This window comes from Leguminivora glycinivorella, chromosome 12, assembly GCF_023078275.1.
Source record: "Leguminivora glycinivorella isolate SPB_JAAS2020 chromosome 12, LegGlyc_1.1, whole genome shotgun sequence".
NCBI lineage: Eukaryota > Metazoa > Arthropoda > Insecta > Lepidoptera > Tortricidae > Leguminivora > Leguminivora glycinivorella.
The window spans coordinates 17,483,891-17,498,325 of NC_062982.1; the positions used below are offsets into that span (position 1 = coordinate 17,483,891).

General features: G+C 37.5%; 1 protein-coding gene and 2 long non-coding RNA genes across 3 annotated transcripts in view; 1 reads left to right on the plus strand and 2 right to left on the minus strand.

Moving 5' to 3' along the window:
• The first annotated feature begins 161 nt into the window (after positions 1 to 161).
• On the plus strand, positions 162 to 3,003 carry LOC125232108. The gene is made up of 2 exons (XR_007177707.1): positions 162 to 2,614; positions 2,697 to 3,003. It is a non-coding gene; the product is annotated as an uncharacterized LOC125232108 (long non-coding RNA).
• Positions 3,004 to 4,670: 1,667 nt separating this feature from the next.
• LOC125231923 (ras-related protein Rab-10) overlaps positions 4,671 to 14,435 on the minus strand; it is a 30,638-nt gene continuing 20,873 nt past the window's right edge. The window contains exon 5 of the mRNA XM_048137526.1: positions 4,671 to 5,676. Coding sequence (XP_047993483.1) covers positions 5,607 to 5,676 — 70 coding nt within the window. The 3' untranslated portion in view covers positions 4,671 to 5,606. The remainder of the gene's footprint in view (positions 5,677 to 14,435) is intronic.
• Positions 9,839 to 13,748, minus strand: LOC125231925. The gene is made up of 4 exons (XR_007177684.1): positions 12,737 to 13,748; positions 12,159 to 12,288; positions 11,575 to 11,712; positions 9,839 to 11,123 (listed from the first exon to the last, which is right to left on the minus strand). It is a non-coding gene; the product is annotated as an uncharacterized LOC125231925 (long non-coding RNA).

Below are 14,435 nucleotides of genomic sequence, written 5' to 3' on the forward strand. Positions count from 1 at the left end.
CCGATGGTTAGTTAAGGCACACCTCGGACACTGGCGATCAAATATATGAAAGAAGCGCGTTCCTAGCACACAGTCTAAGCTCGTGTAGGTGAACACGTACCATGCTTGTATGAGTGAAATATGACAGGTAGACTGGTCGCGTTTTTGACAAGTGGTAACTGTGAGGTAACCGAGAGGGGGTGGGCGGCACTCTCAGCGGGGAGCGGGAGTGGCCATACTGTACGATAGTACTCTTTCTTATACTGTGGTTAAGGGTGTTGCTGTTAGCACAGGGAAGAATGATATCGGTGTAAATAATACGACTAATTACGATAGGTAGTTTAATATGAACATAATATACAATGCTGATGTTTATTTATAAAAGCAGGTAAAAACCGACGACACATACATCGTACGATAAACTAGAACAGGTGCGATGGGCCGACGCCGATGTGACAAAATTTATATTCGATTTTTTATCAAGCGAAATTTAAAATGTAAACATAGGGTAAAAGTGCCAGTGCTCGACAAGCTAATGCACAATCCAATAGATGATATCCTTGCGTCACATTTATTGACAATGACTTAAGATTGAAAGTGGTATCTACTGTTACATTACATACATAGTCGAGCACTAGTACTATTAGTTTATGTTCTAAAATACATTTGTTGCCTAAAGTTCGCACGATAGAAAATAAAATCTAATATCCGACACCTCACCCTAATGTATAACACGCATTTCTTAACGGTACAGTCAGCAGCAAAAGTAACTCAAATTAACATTTTAATATGATCACTGATCAACGCAAATAAATCATACTTAGTGCAGATTTCCATGCTTTATTACTTTTATTAGTTCTACTTTTGCTGTCGACATTTTAAGTTATGGTAAGACAAATGGTAAGGCCTTTTAACCTTACATCATGAGTCAAGTGTAAGTCAATGACAACATTGAAATAGATTTACGAATAATTTTGAGAGTTTTATTAATTTCATAAATAACTTGTCAGGCTGATCGTACAATACAGAATTACTTGACTTCGTGTAGAAATGTACAGGAAAATAATGCTATAAGTAAATCTAACAATCTCGAAGATAAAAATGCAGACAGGTAGGTAATAAAATTCATAATAAATCAACGCCATAAAGCATATTGTCATAAACTTGACATTCAAAATGATACTTTATATCGCTGAGTAGCTAGTTGTAAAAAATCGTAACTTAAAATACTTATTGCATCAAATCACCGAAGTTCACTTCTTTTATCCATGTATAACTATCTGGAGCGTAGTACGTATTGCTTCAAAGATATGTGACGGTAAAGTTAACCAATTGGAACCCTAGGCCACTCTACAACCATGTCAAAATGGCAAGCAGTAAGAGATTTCTTACAATCTGATTTATAACGTCACTATGACATAGTTCCACAGTGGCCTAGGGTTCCAATTGGTTGACTGTACCTCTGTTACTGGACAAGTATACATAGACTAGGGCCGGTTGCATCAAACCGTCTGTCACCGTTAAAGCGTTCGTTAAATATTATTGTATGGGAAGTTCCATAGACGTTCTGCTGCGCTGCGTGACGATGATGTGTCTGTCAAATGTGGTTCATGAAACTGGCCCTTAGCCATGGAACACTTGCAATATCATAAATCGCATGACCAATCAATTTAATATGTAATTGATCGTATCTTCATTTTCGCTTGTAAAAGCATGCAACAGCATGTTTACATAGGTACAGTCAACCAATTGGAACCCTAGGCCACTGTAGAACTATGTCACAGTAACGTTATAAGTCAGATTGTAAGAAATCTCTTACTCATGAAGAATAGAGATTCTTACCTCTATTCTCCATGCTCTTACTGCTTGTCATTTTGACACGGTTGTAGTGGCCTCTAGGGTTCCAATTGGTTGACTGTACTTATGCTGCTTTCAGTCCAGTGTCTTTTAAAAGTTTTTACTTTAAAATGCATAAGACTACTAATATAAATTAAGTAAAACATGCATGAAATCTCATCATTTTATTGACAATAATACCCTTGACCGCCAGTCAGCCATAGTCGACGTAGGATACAGTATAAAATTAACCTTAATACATAATATAGTTCACTATTGCGTACTATAAGATAAAGTAGTTGCGGTAAAAGGTAAAACTTATCTGACCATTTCACTATCATATTAATGTAACAATAAAAAACCAAGTAGTTTTCTATGTGTTCTGTTTATTTACATACAAAGCTGTTTAAATAATTCTACACATTACGTATACATAAAATGTCTCAAAAATGTGTTTGTTTACCAAAGCTCTTGATTTGCTTTTCATGAGCGGAGTTCAGACAACTTATAAAAAAGTATTAGACATGTTTACACAGGTATAAAGTTCGTAAGTACTGCCGTTTTCTTCAAGTTTTAAATTGTTACCTCGATGTAAACGTACCTTTATAATTATAACAGTCCACCCTTGTTCTTTAAAACAAAATACAATTACATGATATCGATATTCTGGAAATACAATATTTTTCAAGCTATTGTTTATTTATTGCACAATATACACATTTCGTTACTTTATAACTAATCGAATAAATCTTAACATTATGTATCTGTCCAGGTAAAAATGACCAGGCGGGCAAGCACGGTAGCATGGAATTATGTAAGTGCGAAAGGGACGCACCGACGTGATAATCTGCATCACGCTACCGTGCTTGCCCGTAAGTAAGTTCTTAAGGTGCTTTTTTACCTGCACATCCACATAGCCGAAAACGCGAGCATTTGACATTCTCTCGCTTGACATACACGTAGTATACACAACAATAAGTAGAATTTAAGACTAATAATTGATAGCATAGAAAAATCTAAAACATGCGTGTTATCCTTACATACTCGTTTCGCCGATATGAACCTTAAACGATTGACAATCTTGACATAAAGTGTATTTTACAGCGATTATGTAGTCGCTGTCAGATATATCGGAGCGGCCGGGCCGTTCAAAAATACCTGAACACCTTGACAATAGAGGAACACCTCGGACAAAGGTGATCAAATGTATGAAAGAGGCGCTCTCCTACGCGCACTGTCTAAGGGTCCCCCCACATCTAGCGTCTTGCGAGCGTCGCGTCGGGCCAACTGTATGGGCAAAGCCTGACGCTGCGTCGACGTCGCGTCGACGCGGCGTCTTTTTCCATACAGTTGGCCCGACGCGACGCTCGCGAGACGCTAGATGTGGGGGGACCCTAAGCTCGTGTAGGTGAACGCGTACCGTGCTTCTATGAGCAAGATAAATATGACAGGTCGACTGGTCACGTTCGACAGGCGGTAATGAGGAGGCACACTGACATTTTATCCCGCCAGGCGGCGCCTGTGCAAATGTCTAGGCACGTCACTGTCATTCATATGTGAAAGAGAGAAAAACATATCATCTTCTCGCTCTCACGTATGAGATTATTTATCTGTGCAATGGACTAATAAGGTGGCGCCATCTGTCATAACCTTTGAGTGTACCTCCTTAATGTGAGGTCACAGAGAGCGGGTGAGCGGCACTTTCAGCGGGGAGAGGGAGTGGCCATACTGTACGATAGTACTTTTTACTATACAGAGGTGTGTTGAGATATTTCTGAGCAGCTTGACCGTTCCGATATATCTGATGGCGACTGTACAGACAGATCGTCGTTGCAGAGATTTTAGTCGAGAAACCTTAACCGTCTAACACCGTACAATATTATGACATTTACTTTACAAAGCGGTGTGTTTGGTCTTATAAGTACTAAAATAAATGTGCATTTTTGACAAAATAACTCAAATCCAAAAAAATAAGCACAAAACGCAAGCTAGTGAGACACTATTTTGACTAAATAAAATTAGAAGCTTTCTTTACAACAACACACTTTTTTGAACAATATGATGTGGATCGATTTCTGAAGCGAGACGCTTCTCAAAGCGTGTATTATTCGGTATGCTAAGCATGAAAAAAATCTCTATGATTAGCGAAGAAAATATTTTTCATGCAATGCAAGCAATAGCTCATCTATTAGGGACAAAAACGAACAAAAGACAGTTGCTCTCGTGTAAATAAATGAGAGAGAGAGAGAGAGCGATTTATAGGTCATCGATCGGCGATGAACTATAACTCGCTCGCTCTATCATCGCATCTCTTTTACATGGGAACGACTATCTTCTGTTCGTTTCTTTCACCGCTAGCTGATCGCTTACACGTTTGTGAACAATAAACGTGTAATTGTAAGTAAAATGTATTTCAGACCATTTGCCTAATCCGTTTAAAAGATACAAACCTAACACCAAACCAAGCGACCGCTTCCAAGTAAGCCCGGCACCGCAGTGCGACTAGACGACCGCTCGCTGTACGCAAGCTCTAACGTAGAGGTAGCCAACCTTTTTAATATTTTATTTAAAACAAAACCTTACCTTACTAACATTATATGAATTTTATCCCCATGCATGACTGTGGTGCCGCCCTCAGTTTGTACCTCTAGGTATTTAAATGTAAACAAAATTATACCCTTAAAAGGCTCCTCATGCCAGTTGATGGTAATTGCAAACATTACACGACCAAATAAGAAGGTGAAAGACAGGTCCCTCAGTGACAGATCCGGTTGGTTTTGTATTTGGTAGTTCTAGTTACATTTGTTATGTTGTAAATACGCAATGTCTAAATTAATTGTTTACGTTCTATATTGCTTGTTTTACATATACATATTTTTTATTCGACATATCGTTTATTTTGATTTTGTGCCGCGAAAGTTCAAATTTGCACCACATCGGGCGTTGGCGTCAACTGTATTTCTCTTACCACCAACTTCGCACTTAGGCAATACATTGACCTGAATTTAAAAGGTTGGCCATCTCTATTTTAACATAACAAAGCATTACCTATATAGTTACATATAAATATTATCGAAAGCTACTGTCTGCCCGCCCTCTGCACTTACTATAAAGTGGCCTATAGTGTGTACAAAACTGTTTCTTTAAAAATAAATTGCATGTTTCCAAGTCTCATTTCAAGGATGGTACAAGTGGCTGATTAAATATTTAACACATTTTGGTGTTCAAGAATTTTCATCCATTAAATACAAAAGTTTGGAAGTGGGAGTTTTGAAAGCATTTCAAATATAAGGTATTACGCAAAACTTATATTAACCGAGATATAGACCATGAATATCTTTTCGATTGCATGCATCACGGGTAACAGAAATCGAAAAGGTAATCACGGACTATATCCCGGTTAATAGAAGTCTAACGAAACACCGTGAATCACTCTCAACTTCCAGTATTACGTTATAAGACTGCGCTGAAGGATGCAGCACAAACTGTAAGCAAACCACCTTATTCATAACAAATTATCTGTGAAAACCTAGAAAAATCGTTTAGTGGTATACATAAGTTAGACTATGGTTTACAGTTTGTGTCAGAGCTGCACCCCGACGACGAGAAAATTGCAGTAATATTTCCACAGGTTTATAAAGGAAAGTTACACCGACTAAACGCTCTTACATCGTAACTAAACACTTGTACTGTCCCTGAAACGATCCACAGCAGCAACGTGATAGTTTTGGTGCCACAATCGTTCAGAATCCGGCTGCGGCCTCTCCCGGCCTCCGGGCCCGGGGGGCGCCCTACGTGCAGCAGGCGCGCTGCTGCGGCGCGCGCGACGGCCGGCGCTCCACGGCGATGCGGGCAGCGTCACTGCATAAAACAAACAAGACATGTAAAAATAAAACATTATAACAATAAAAAATTAAAATTTTGAAAAAACCCCCGACCGCGACATAGTGGACCGATTTTCATGAAACATGGCTAAGAACACTTCCGACTTACTCAGATTTCAGACAAAAAAAACTAAATCCAAATCGGTTCATCCGTTCGGGAGCTACGATTCCACAGACAGACAGACAAACAAGACACAAAACGACGGGGTGTCAAACTTATAACACCCCGTCGTTTTTGCATCGGGGGTTAAAAAATACACTATAAAATAGGATCAGCAGCAGGTCAGACTGCAAATTGGTCTCATATCAATCTCTATCAGCACCTAAAGGCTCTTGCGAGGTGGGTGAATGCTGAATCAAGGCTCAAATGTGGTCCAAGTCTCCTTGTGGTTCTTGTGGCCCTGATCACCAGCAACTCGAAAACATAGTCTTGTAGGTATTACATAAGTATGGTAGTATTAGGCTGGCCCTCGACAATGGAGTGACACCGCATACACACAGTGGGAGGTAGATGCGCGGCTGAAGTGCCATATAGTCACGCGATATCTTCGATTCAGAGGACGTCTTGTAACTTATACGATGCACTGTGATTCCGCCGTAGGCCATTAATCGAAAAAAGTCATGAGCTAATCCCGGTCTAAAAGGTAAGTAGGATGCCCGTTAAGCAAGCAGAACTTGCGGTAACATTGCTCAATGCTACACCTGGGAGCTTGAAACTTACAATTGCAAGCTTGTAACGTTAGAGCAATGTTTGAGCTATATTGATGTTAAACGCTTTCGGCCGCGCTGTAGATAAACCCTGTAAGTTTCCCAGATCGGAATTTTACAACTTTCTATAACTTTGAATAGCAATGTTGCTGATACATTGAAATATAAACTTACTAGAAAGTTATGACGAAAACTTTTAAGAAGTTCATTTTTGTACATTGCAACAATAGCACATATGCAACTTGTGCGTAACTTACACGCTATTCATTACGGCAAGGTTACATTTGTAATAAACCAAAAAGTTTGAAATTGTATGTTATATAAATTTTTCACTGGCACCTTTTAATAAGTTACAAATGTAACATTGCTTTAACAACTCTAGTGAAGTTCCTTGCAAGTTACACTTGTAATGTACCTAAAAGTAGCGCTCATAATGTTTCTGGTATATAACCATTTGGTATGTTGTGTCAATAAATCACTGGCAACTTACTAGTTTAGTCAAAAAATAATATTGCTAGAACTTGCTAATTGCACGTCATGAGAAAGTAACTCGTGAATCGTTCGCACAACATTTCATAGGGATATTGCAGGGAAATTAATTTTTGTGGTTGATAGGACGTCGCAAATACAAATGCACGCAAGGTGCTCTGCGAGCTGCGTGCGGACCGCAGCGAGCCTGGGCGGGCGGGCGGGCTCGCCCAGGCTCGCTGCTGTTCGTGTGCAGCTTAATAACTAGAAACAAATAAAGTCAAACTTTAAAAATACCACACACAAAAATCATTGATGTTTATAAAACAAAAACATGGATATACAGCCAACATAATTTATTTCATTTTTTTCTTTTAACCCTTCAGACCAAACCAGCAACATACTAATGTACAATGATAATACTTATTTATACTAATGGTGTTACATATTTGAATTGACAATGACATATCTATTATAATACACACAAACACATTTTAAAACAGTGTGCGTGAATACTACTACTATTATTTAGTGCCTAAAAAATCGAAAAAATCAAGGTTTTGTTCTCCACTGTTTCGTTCTCCAAAACCTAACCAATCGTAATCAAATGTTTAAATCTGGATGATAATGATTGTCTGTGTCGGACTGTTTAGTTTTTTGGACAGTCGATGTCAGATTTGAATAGGTACCACGCCTATCTTTGCAGCTGTGTCAAAATAAAATCAAAAGAAGCAAAACAGTCAGACACAATATGAAGTATTGGTAAAAGGGGCATTCCACGAGAATGTCCTGTACAAAATACAATTATTCTAATACTTCTGACAACGCTAAGAAAGCGATTTTGTGCCTGACCATCTTTCATGACTTAAGAGTATTTTCTCGAGCTTCACTGACTTGATTGGAATAGCTGCCTTATATACGTATTTCGTAAAGGATATTCTCGTGGAATGCACTAAAAACCAAGCTCTAACTTAAAAAAAACCAATGAAAGATACAGTCGAGAATATTTGTATGAAGAAATTACTATTCCTGTTTCCTCTTAACTAATACGCACATAAGTTTTCATGAAAACATGTTTTTTAAATCATAAATACAAAATACAAACATTTATTCAGCAAGTAGGCCACAAGGGCTCTTATACACGTCACTAGCCACAGCACATGAAATATACATAATAATATGTTTAAACTTTCAGACTGAAATACATGATAAACATTTACATTACATAACATGAAAAACATTCAGATATAAATAAATACAACAGCCAATACCTGGGTACACTTTAAATTGAAGTCTAGTCTCGATGGAGTTTTAATAAGCTTTATAGTCAGTGATCGGAATAGGCAGAGTACATTTACCTACACTTGGTAGAACATATAAAAAGTAGATTTCCTTACGACATTTTTTTTTGCGTAACTAACGTCCCGGGAACCTACCGTAATAGGCTAGTTTCCTATAGTTAAAATAAAATATTTTATGCAGTGCACGAAATAAAGCACCACATAATTAGAAGAAAAATATGGACAGTAGTTATTTTTAAACACAATTTTTATTTAATAAGTCAAAGAGAAAGATATAAAGTAAATGAATTGACCGTGACGTCACTCCTCAGTATTTCATAGTAATTCCATATTAGCAAATCGTTTTGACAGTTCATAAAAAGAAGCTGATTTGACTAGTAGGAAACTAGCCTATTAATATAGTTCTAAATAGGTCAAAATACACTGCAAACTGACCTAACTCGAAAATAAAATATTAAAAAAAAACGTTAAACTAATGTCCACTAACTTTTTAACAGATAAATAGTTAATTAAAGAAATTTAAAAACCGTGACGAGTGGCGGAAAACAGGGTAGCACGCCCAACTTTTAACTGCCTGTCGGGGGAAATAATTCGTGTATAAGCGAATTTTGGCATAGTTGTAGAGAATGGTGTCTTAATTCACGTACTCAAAGTACTCTTGGGTCGGGGTGGTAATGGTAGTATGGAGGGGAAAAGACGGACAATAATAGTAAATTGTACTAACGAGAGTAAGTTGGCTTGCTGGAGCGATTTAAAGAGTCGAGTTAGTAATATTCATACTTCCCGAGTAACGCACAATGTTTTTCATCACACTTGCATTATAAAAAAAAATCTTCCCTGTCCATCTTTTCCTATCCATATTTCATGATCCCAGATAAAAAGTGAACATATTTTTCTTTGTAGAGAATTTTCTGAAGATTACTTGTGTCTTGAAACATTTTTTGCTACGTGGCACAGTTTAAGAAGTATTCACGAAAAACTAAAAAAAAGGGACTTTTTCCACTCCCCCTCTACCCGTTATCTCCACCCAAACCCCCGAGTACTTTGAGAATGTGGATTAAGACACCATTCCCTACAATTATACCAAAATTCGCTTATACACGAATTAATTCCGATGAGGTAGCTTAGCTTAACGTAGCTTTATTTGACGTTCATATGCGCATTGTAATATGCCTACTTGAAAAATAAATATTTCATTTTCATTTTCATTTTCATGAGGTAGGCTTCGTTGAGTGTGCTAGGGGAGGCCTTTGCTCAGCTGTGGGACACAATATAGGCTGTTAAAATAGTATCTTACGACGTTTTTCAGTACAGATGAGCCTCCGAACGAGACTTCGGAGTCCGAAGTTTCGACCTGGCATATAATGAACCACTTCTCGCACTAGTGCGTAAAAAAAACCACCATCTGTACTGAAAAAATAGTTAATTGTTTTACAAGGGGGCAAAGTTATTGTTTAACTGCACGTGCCAATATTGATACTCGAGCAAGCGAAAGATTCCAATATGGCAAAATAGTACATTACGATACAAGTGCGTAAAAAGGAAGTTCGAAACGAGTAGCGATAAATTAAAACACGACCGAAGGGAGTGTTTTAAATCGACACGAGTTACGAATTTCCTTTTCGCACGTGTATCGTACGACGTTTTTCAGTACAGATGAGCCTCCGAAGTTTAGACCTGGCGTATAATGAACCACTTCTCGCACTAGTGCGTAAAAAAAAACACCATCTGTACTGAAAAAATACTATCGCAAGGAAGTCATTTCGTTTAAAAATAAATATATCTACTCTGCCTATTCCGATTGCTTATAGTACAAGAACTTATTTAGTTAAAAATAGAATAACTAAGGAACTTATAAATTTGGTCTTCTAGTAAAATTTACCGTGTAACAACATGCACTGTCGTCTGTCTAACACAGTCCGTTCTCTATTGGGAAAAGGTGAATTTTTGAGTAGGGCATTGGCGTTTGGTATGGGTATTATACACGTCCTCCCGAGTCAAACAAGACCGGTAGCCACTTTGAACTCCGTGTCCGAAGGGGGGAGAGGGGGTCAAAGTATGGAGCTCCTGCTGCTCAGAAAAAATTCTGGCCGATTAGTTTGAGCTTTTGAGTCAATTTTAGTGTCAGTTTTATGTAACTACTTTTTTAGGGTTCCATAGCAAAATATAGCACAATATTTAATATAATGAATTTTTAGTAGCCACGAAATGCAAACAAATCCTCATATTTCCATATTTTTATACTAATCATGATTTTTAAAAAATATTTTTAAAAAGCCTATTTTATTAGTAATCTTTGATGATTCTAATATTTGATGTAAAAAAAATATTGAAAGTACTGCAACGATCGCCATCGCAGCATAGGGGACAGCATAAAGATTTTTAATAATCATTATACTGCGCCCCGAGTGTTACCCACGATCAAGAAGAAGCGACGTGTTAACTTAGGGTATATCTTACTTCCTCCATACTTAATTTTATAAATAATATTTGTTAAGGCACTTGGGCGTGGCGTGAGGAAGTAACAAACACAGTATGCTCACAAACTTTTGCCTTAATAATATTACTGTGATTTTTAATCTTCTTCAATTTAAAAATGAAGCGAACAGTTTACATAAAAATGACACCAAACTTGACTCGAAAGTTCAAAACTAATAGGCCAGAATTTTTTTCTGAGTACCGGGAGCTCCATACTTTGACCCTTTCGGACACGGAGTTCAAAGTGGCTACCGGTCCTCTTTGACTCAAGAGGATGTATATAATACTCATACCAAACACCATGTCTGTACTCCAATATATATACCTCTCCATACAAGCATGCCCAATAGAGAATGGACAAAACAGTACAAACTGACGTCTCTTGAGTTGGGTCTCAGCAGCGTGTTGAAACCATTACATGTCTCGAAACTTTCCTCCGTTACATTTGGAAATGTCTGCCTTACAGCACCTGTAAAATTTATAAAATGTTAGGAAACCTTTAGATATATTATTTTAAATCAATTTGGACTAAACGCATATGAATAAGTCTTTTGCAAAAACGTCTTTTTTGGCACAAGCTTTTTTTATTGCCGACTGTACCTTTCTTTCAACAGTTGTCTACTGCTCTCCGAGATGTTTCTAAAAACCCCTTTTACTCAATGGGGATACGACGTTTCATAACAAAGTTCCTATGACCACCTTTCTGCTCCATCATCAGATCAGCTCCATGATACCATAATATTGCATTGTCACATGATTTACATATGCATGCAAAATTTCAGCTCAATCGGAAACCGGGAAGTGGGTCAAATTTAGCTTCTACGTTTTGACCCAAACTAACACACTAACAAGGCAAGTTGAATAAAAGCTTGTAATAAAAGATGGACATTGCCCTTTATGAAGGGTTCATAAGTACTTACGTTTTAGAACATTCGTCAGTATTAGGGTAGATGATGAAATTGTTTTTTCCCTGTCCAGAAGTCATCCCACAAGATTGGTTCCAAACAGCAATTGATGCAGTCCCGTTCCTTGCCTCCTTCTGTTTGCCTTAGCATATCCTAAAAAGAGAAAAGAGAGTCAGTGTTATTCAATCCATAATTACTTCAGCAGAAACGGGCGATTTACTACAGCAGGGGTCAATTCTCCATACAAAAGCTCTCGACTATTTCCTCCCTGGTTTTTTCAACACAGATTATTATATTTATTATCGTTTATATATGTGTCGGACTGTCGTAGGATAGTCAAAATGGGTCAACAATTAGCCAAAAAAAACCAAACGGTACGACACAGATTATTTCATTATCATTCAAATCCTCAAATTTCATCCTGATTGATTAAGTTTTAGAGGAGGAAACAGTTGAGAGTGGAACCTCAATTTTTATACTATAAATCTAGTTAATAACACAAACTAGTAAGAGATTTTTGCTATACCCTTTTCAGGGTCCAAATATGTACATATTGTAAAAATTATATGGTATGCAAATAAAGAACAATAGTATATTACCTAAGATTCTCTAATTGAAAGGGGGAGCTCCTTTCCATTTTCGCTCCTGTTGCCCTTCAATGCAGCCCGTGGAGCAGCTGTGACATACTCCATGTTATTATGAGCAAAAGTAACAAACTCATACCTAAAGCTGAAAACATAAAATTAGTTGAATAAATCAGCATCATTAATATATTTACACAAGTAGAAGTAGTTAGTTTCAATTAGATTTGAATGGTTTTCTCCTCATACCATAAAATTTATTCTATATCTAATCTATCTCATATAATCTAATTAACAGGATAACGTTAGATTCTTCACTCCTACGGTTGCGCCTAGATCAGCATACCTAGGGCATTTTATTTCTTAAATAACTAAAAACTAAACCAAACAAACAAACTCGACCTAAATCAATAAATAACCAGAACTGGCAGGCAAGCATGGTCGTGCGATAAATGATAAAACATTAGGCCATCCCATGCTTGCCTGCCTGGCGCTAAGAATAAAACACATGGACGCCTAACGCAAAGTGCAGTTAACTCGATAGAACTCATTTCATTCAAAGAATCCATACAAAACTTAAGAAACAAAATACTTACTATATGATCCTGGTCTGCATTCCGTGGGTTTCCACTCCGTTCTATATGTGGCGGTTCTGTGCCAGTGCCAGGTGGGCCCTGCCGTTTTTTGATGTCATCCGACCATCTGCTCGTGGTTTCCCGCCACCTCGGCCACCCAGGCTAGGTCTCCACAGCAATACTAGGCGACCCCATTGATCGTCATCTCTGCGAAAAATATAGCCGGTCCATTCCCACTTGAGTTAATCCTTTTTGCAATGTCGGTAACTTTATTGCGTTGGCGAATATCCTCATTTCGAATTCTGTCTCGCAATGAAATTCCTGGCATCGCGCCCTGATAGCTCTTTGCGCCAGTCTGAATTGACGAATTCTTCCAACAGTCAGCGTCCATGTCTCCACGTGTCCACTAAAGTAACACAATTTGTAAAATACCAAAAATTACTTAAAAAACGGCACGGTGGACGTCGGCAAAAACTAATTACAAAATTTACAAGTCAACAATCAAAAAGGTAAGAAAGATGGCGGACTGGTGGCGCACTCGCAGCTCGCTTGTCGTGGCGTCACAAGGGGCGTCAGGGTTACCAACTTAAATGTTTTACCGCTACTTTTTCGTTTTCGCTACAATCCTTACAAAATTTTATAAAAGCAATACTTTGAGAACGAGGTATTTATTTCATTTATTTGTGTGGTATTTAATATGTATTTAATACGAAATTGTCTATTTTGATTTGATTTCCTAGTAATTAGTCTCATTTATTAGTAAGTATATTTAAAGAAGTACGTTACGTAAAATATGCATGCAATGCAATTAAGAAATAACTGACAAATAGTTTTGATACTTATAATTTTTCCATATTTATTCTTTATTCAATTTTTTTTTAACACGGAGTTTGTACTAACGGTATCTCGAATAAAAGATAACATATTAAATGATAATGAAAGTTGGAATGCACTGCACTGCACATATTATGTGCTGAGCTGTGCAACAATAATAATTATATCAAATTCAAGCACATCTTATAAGACTGGGGCGCTTGGTATGAGCAACTGATGGGAAGGCTATACGAGTACATTACGTTTAGTTAGAAATTGAAACTTTCTGCTCGTACATGGAATATAATACAATCTTATACTTTTAAACGAACAATTCTTGTATATTTATTTATATATTTATTTATACTGACGATCTCGGAAACCGCTCTAAAGATTTCGCTGAAATTTGTTATGTGGGGGTTTTTGGGGTGAAAAATCGGTCTAACTTATCCTTAGGTCCGGAAAACGCGAATTTTCGAGTTTTCATGCGTTTTCTTCGCGCGCCATCTCATGTGCAGTAGTTGTACTGTTAAGACAGAATTCTTTCGGTCGATGTAAGTACTATTTATTGCAAACACTAGATGGCGACACAGGTCAAGGCTAAAATGAATAGAAAAATACACTATTTGAGTTTTAATGGCGAAACGCGCGCCATCTCGTGTGGAGTAGTTGTGTTGTTAAGGCTGAGAATTCTTTCGCTCGATGTAGGTACTATTCATTTTTGAACTAGATGGCGACACATGTCAATGATACGAAACAGAACCAAGCGAAGCTCGGTCACCTAGATATTTATATTAATAAGTGACACATTTACACTGTGCTACACCCGTATCAGGGTCCATGTATGTACATATGTATGTGGGCCTATGGGTGTACAGAATGAATGAGGTATGCAAATAAATTCTCT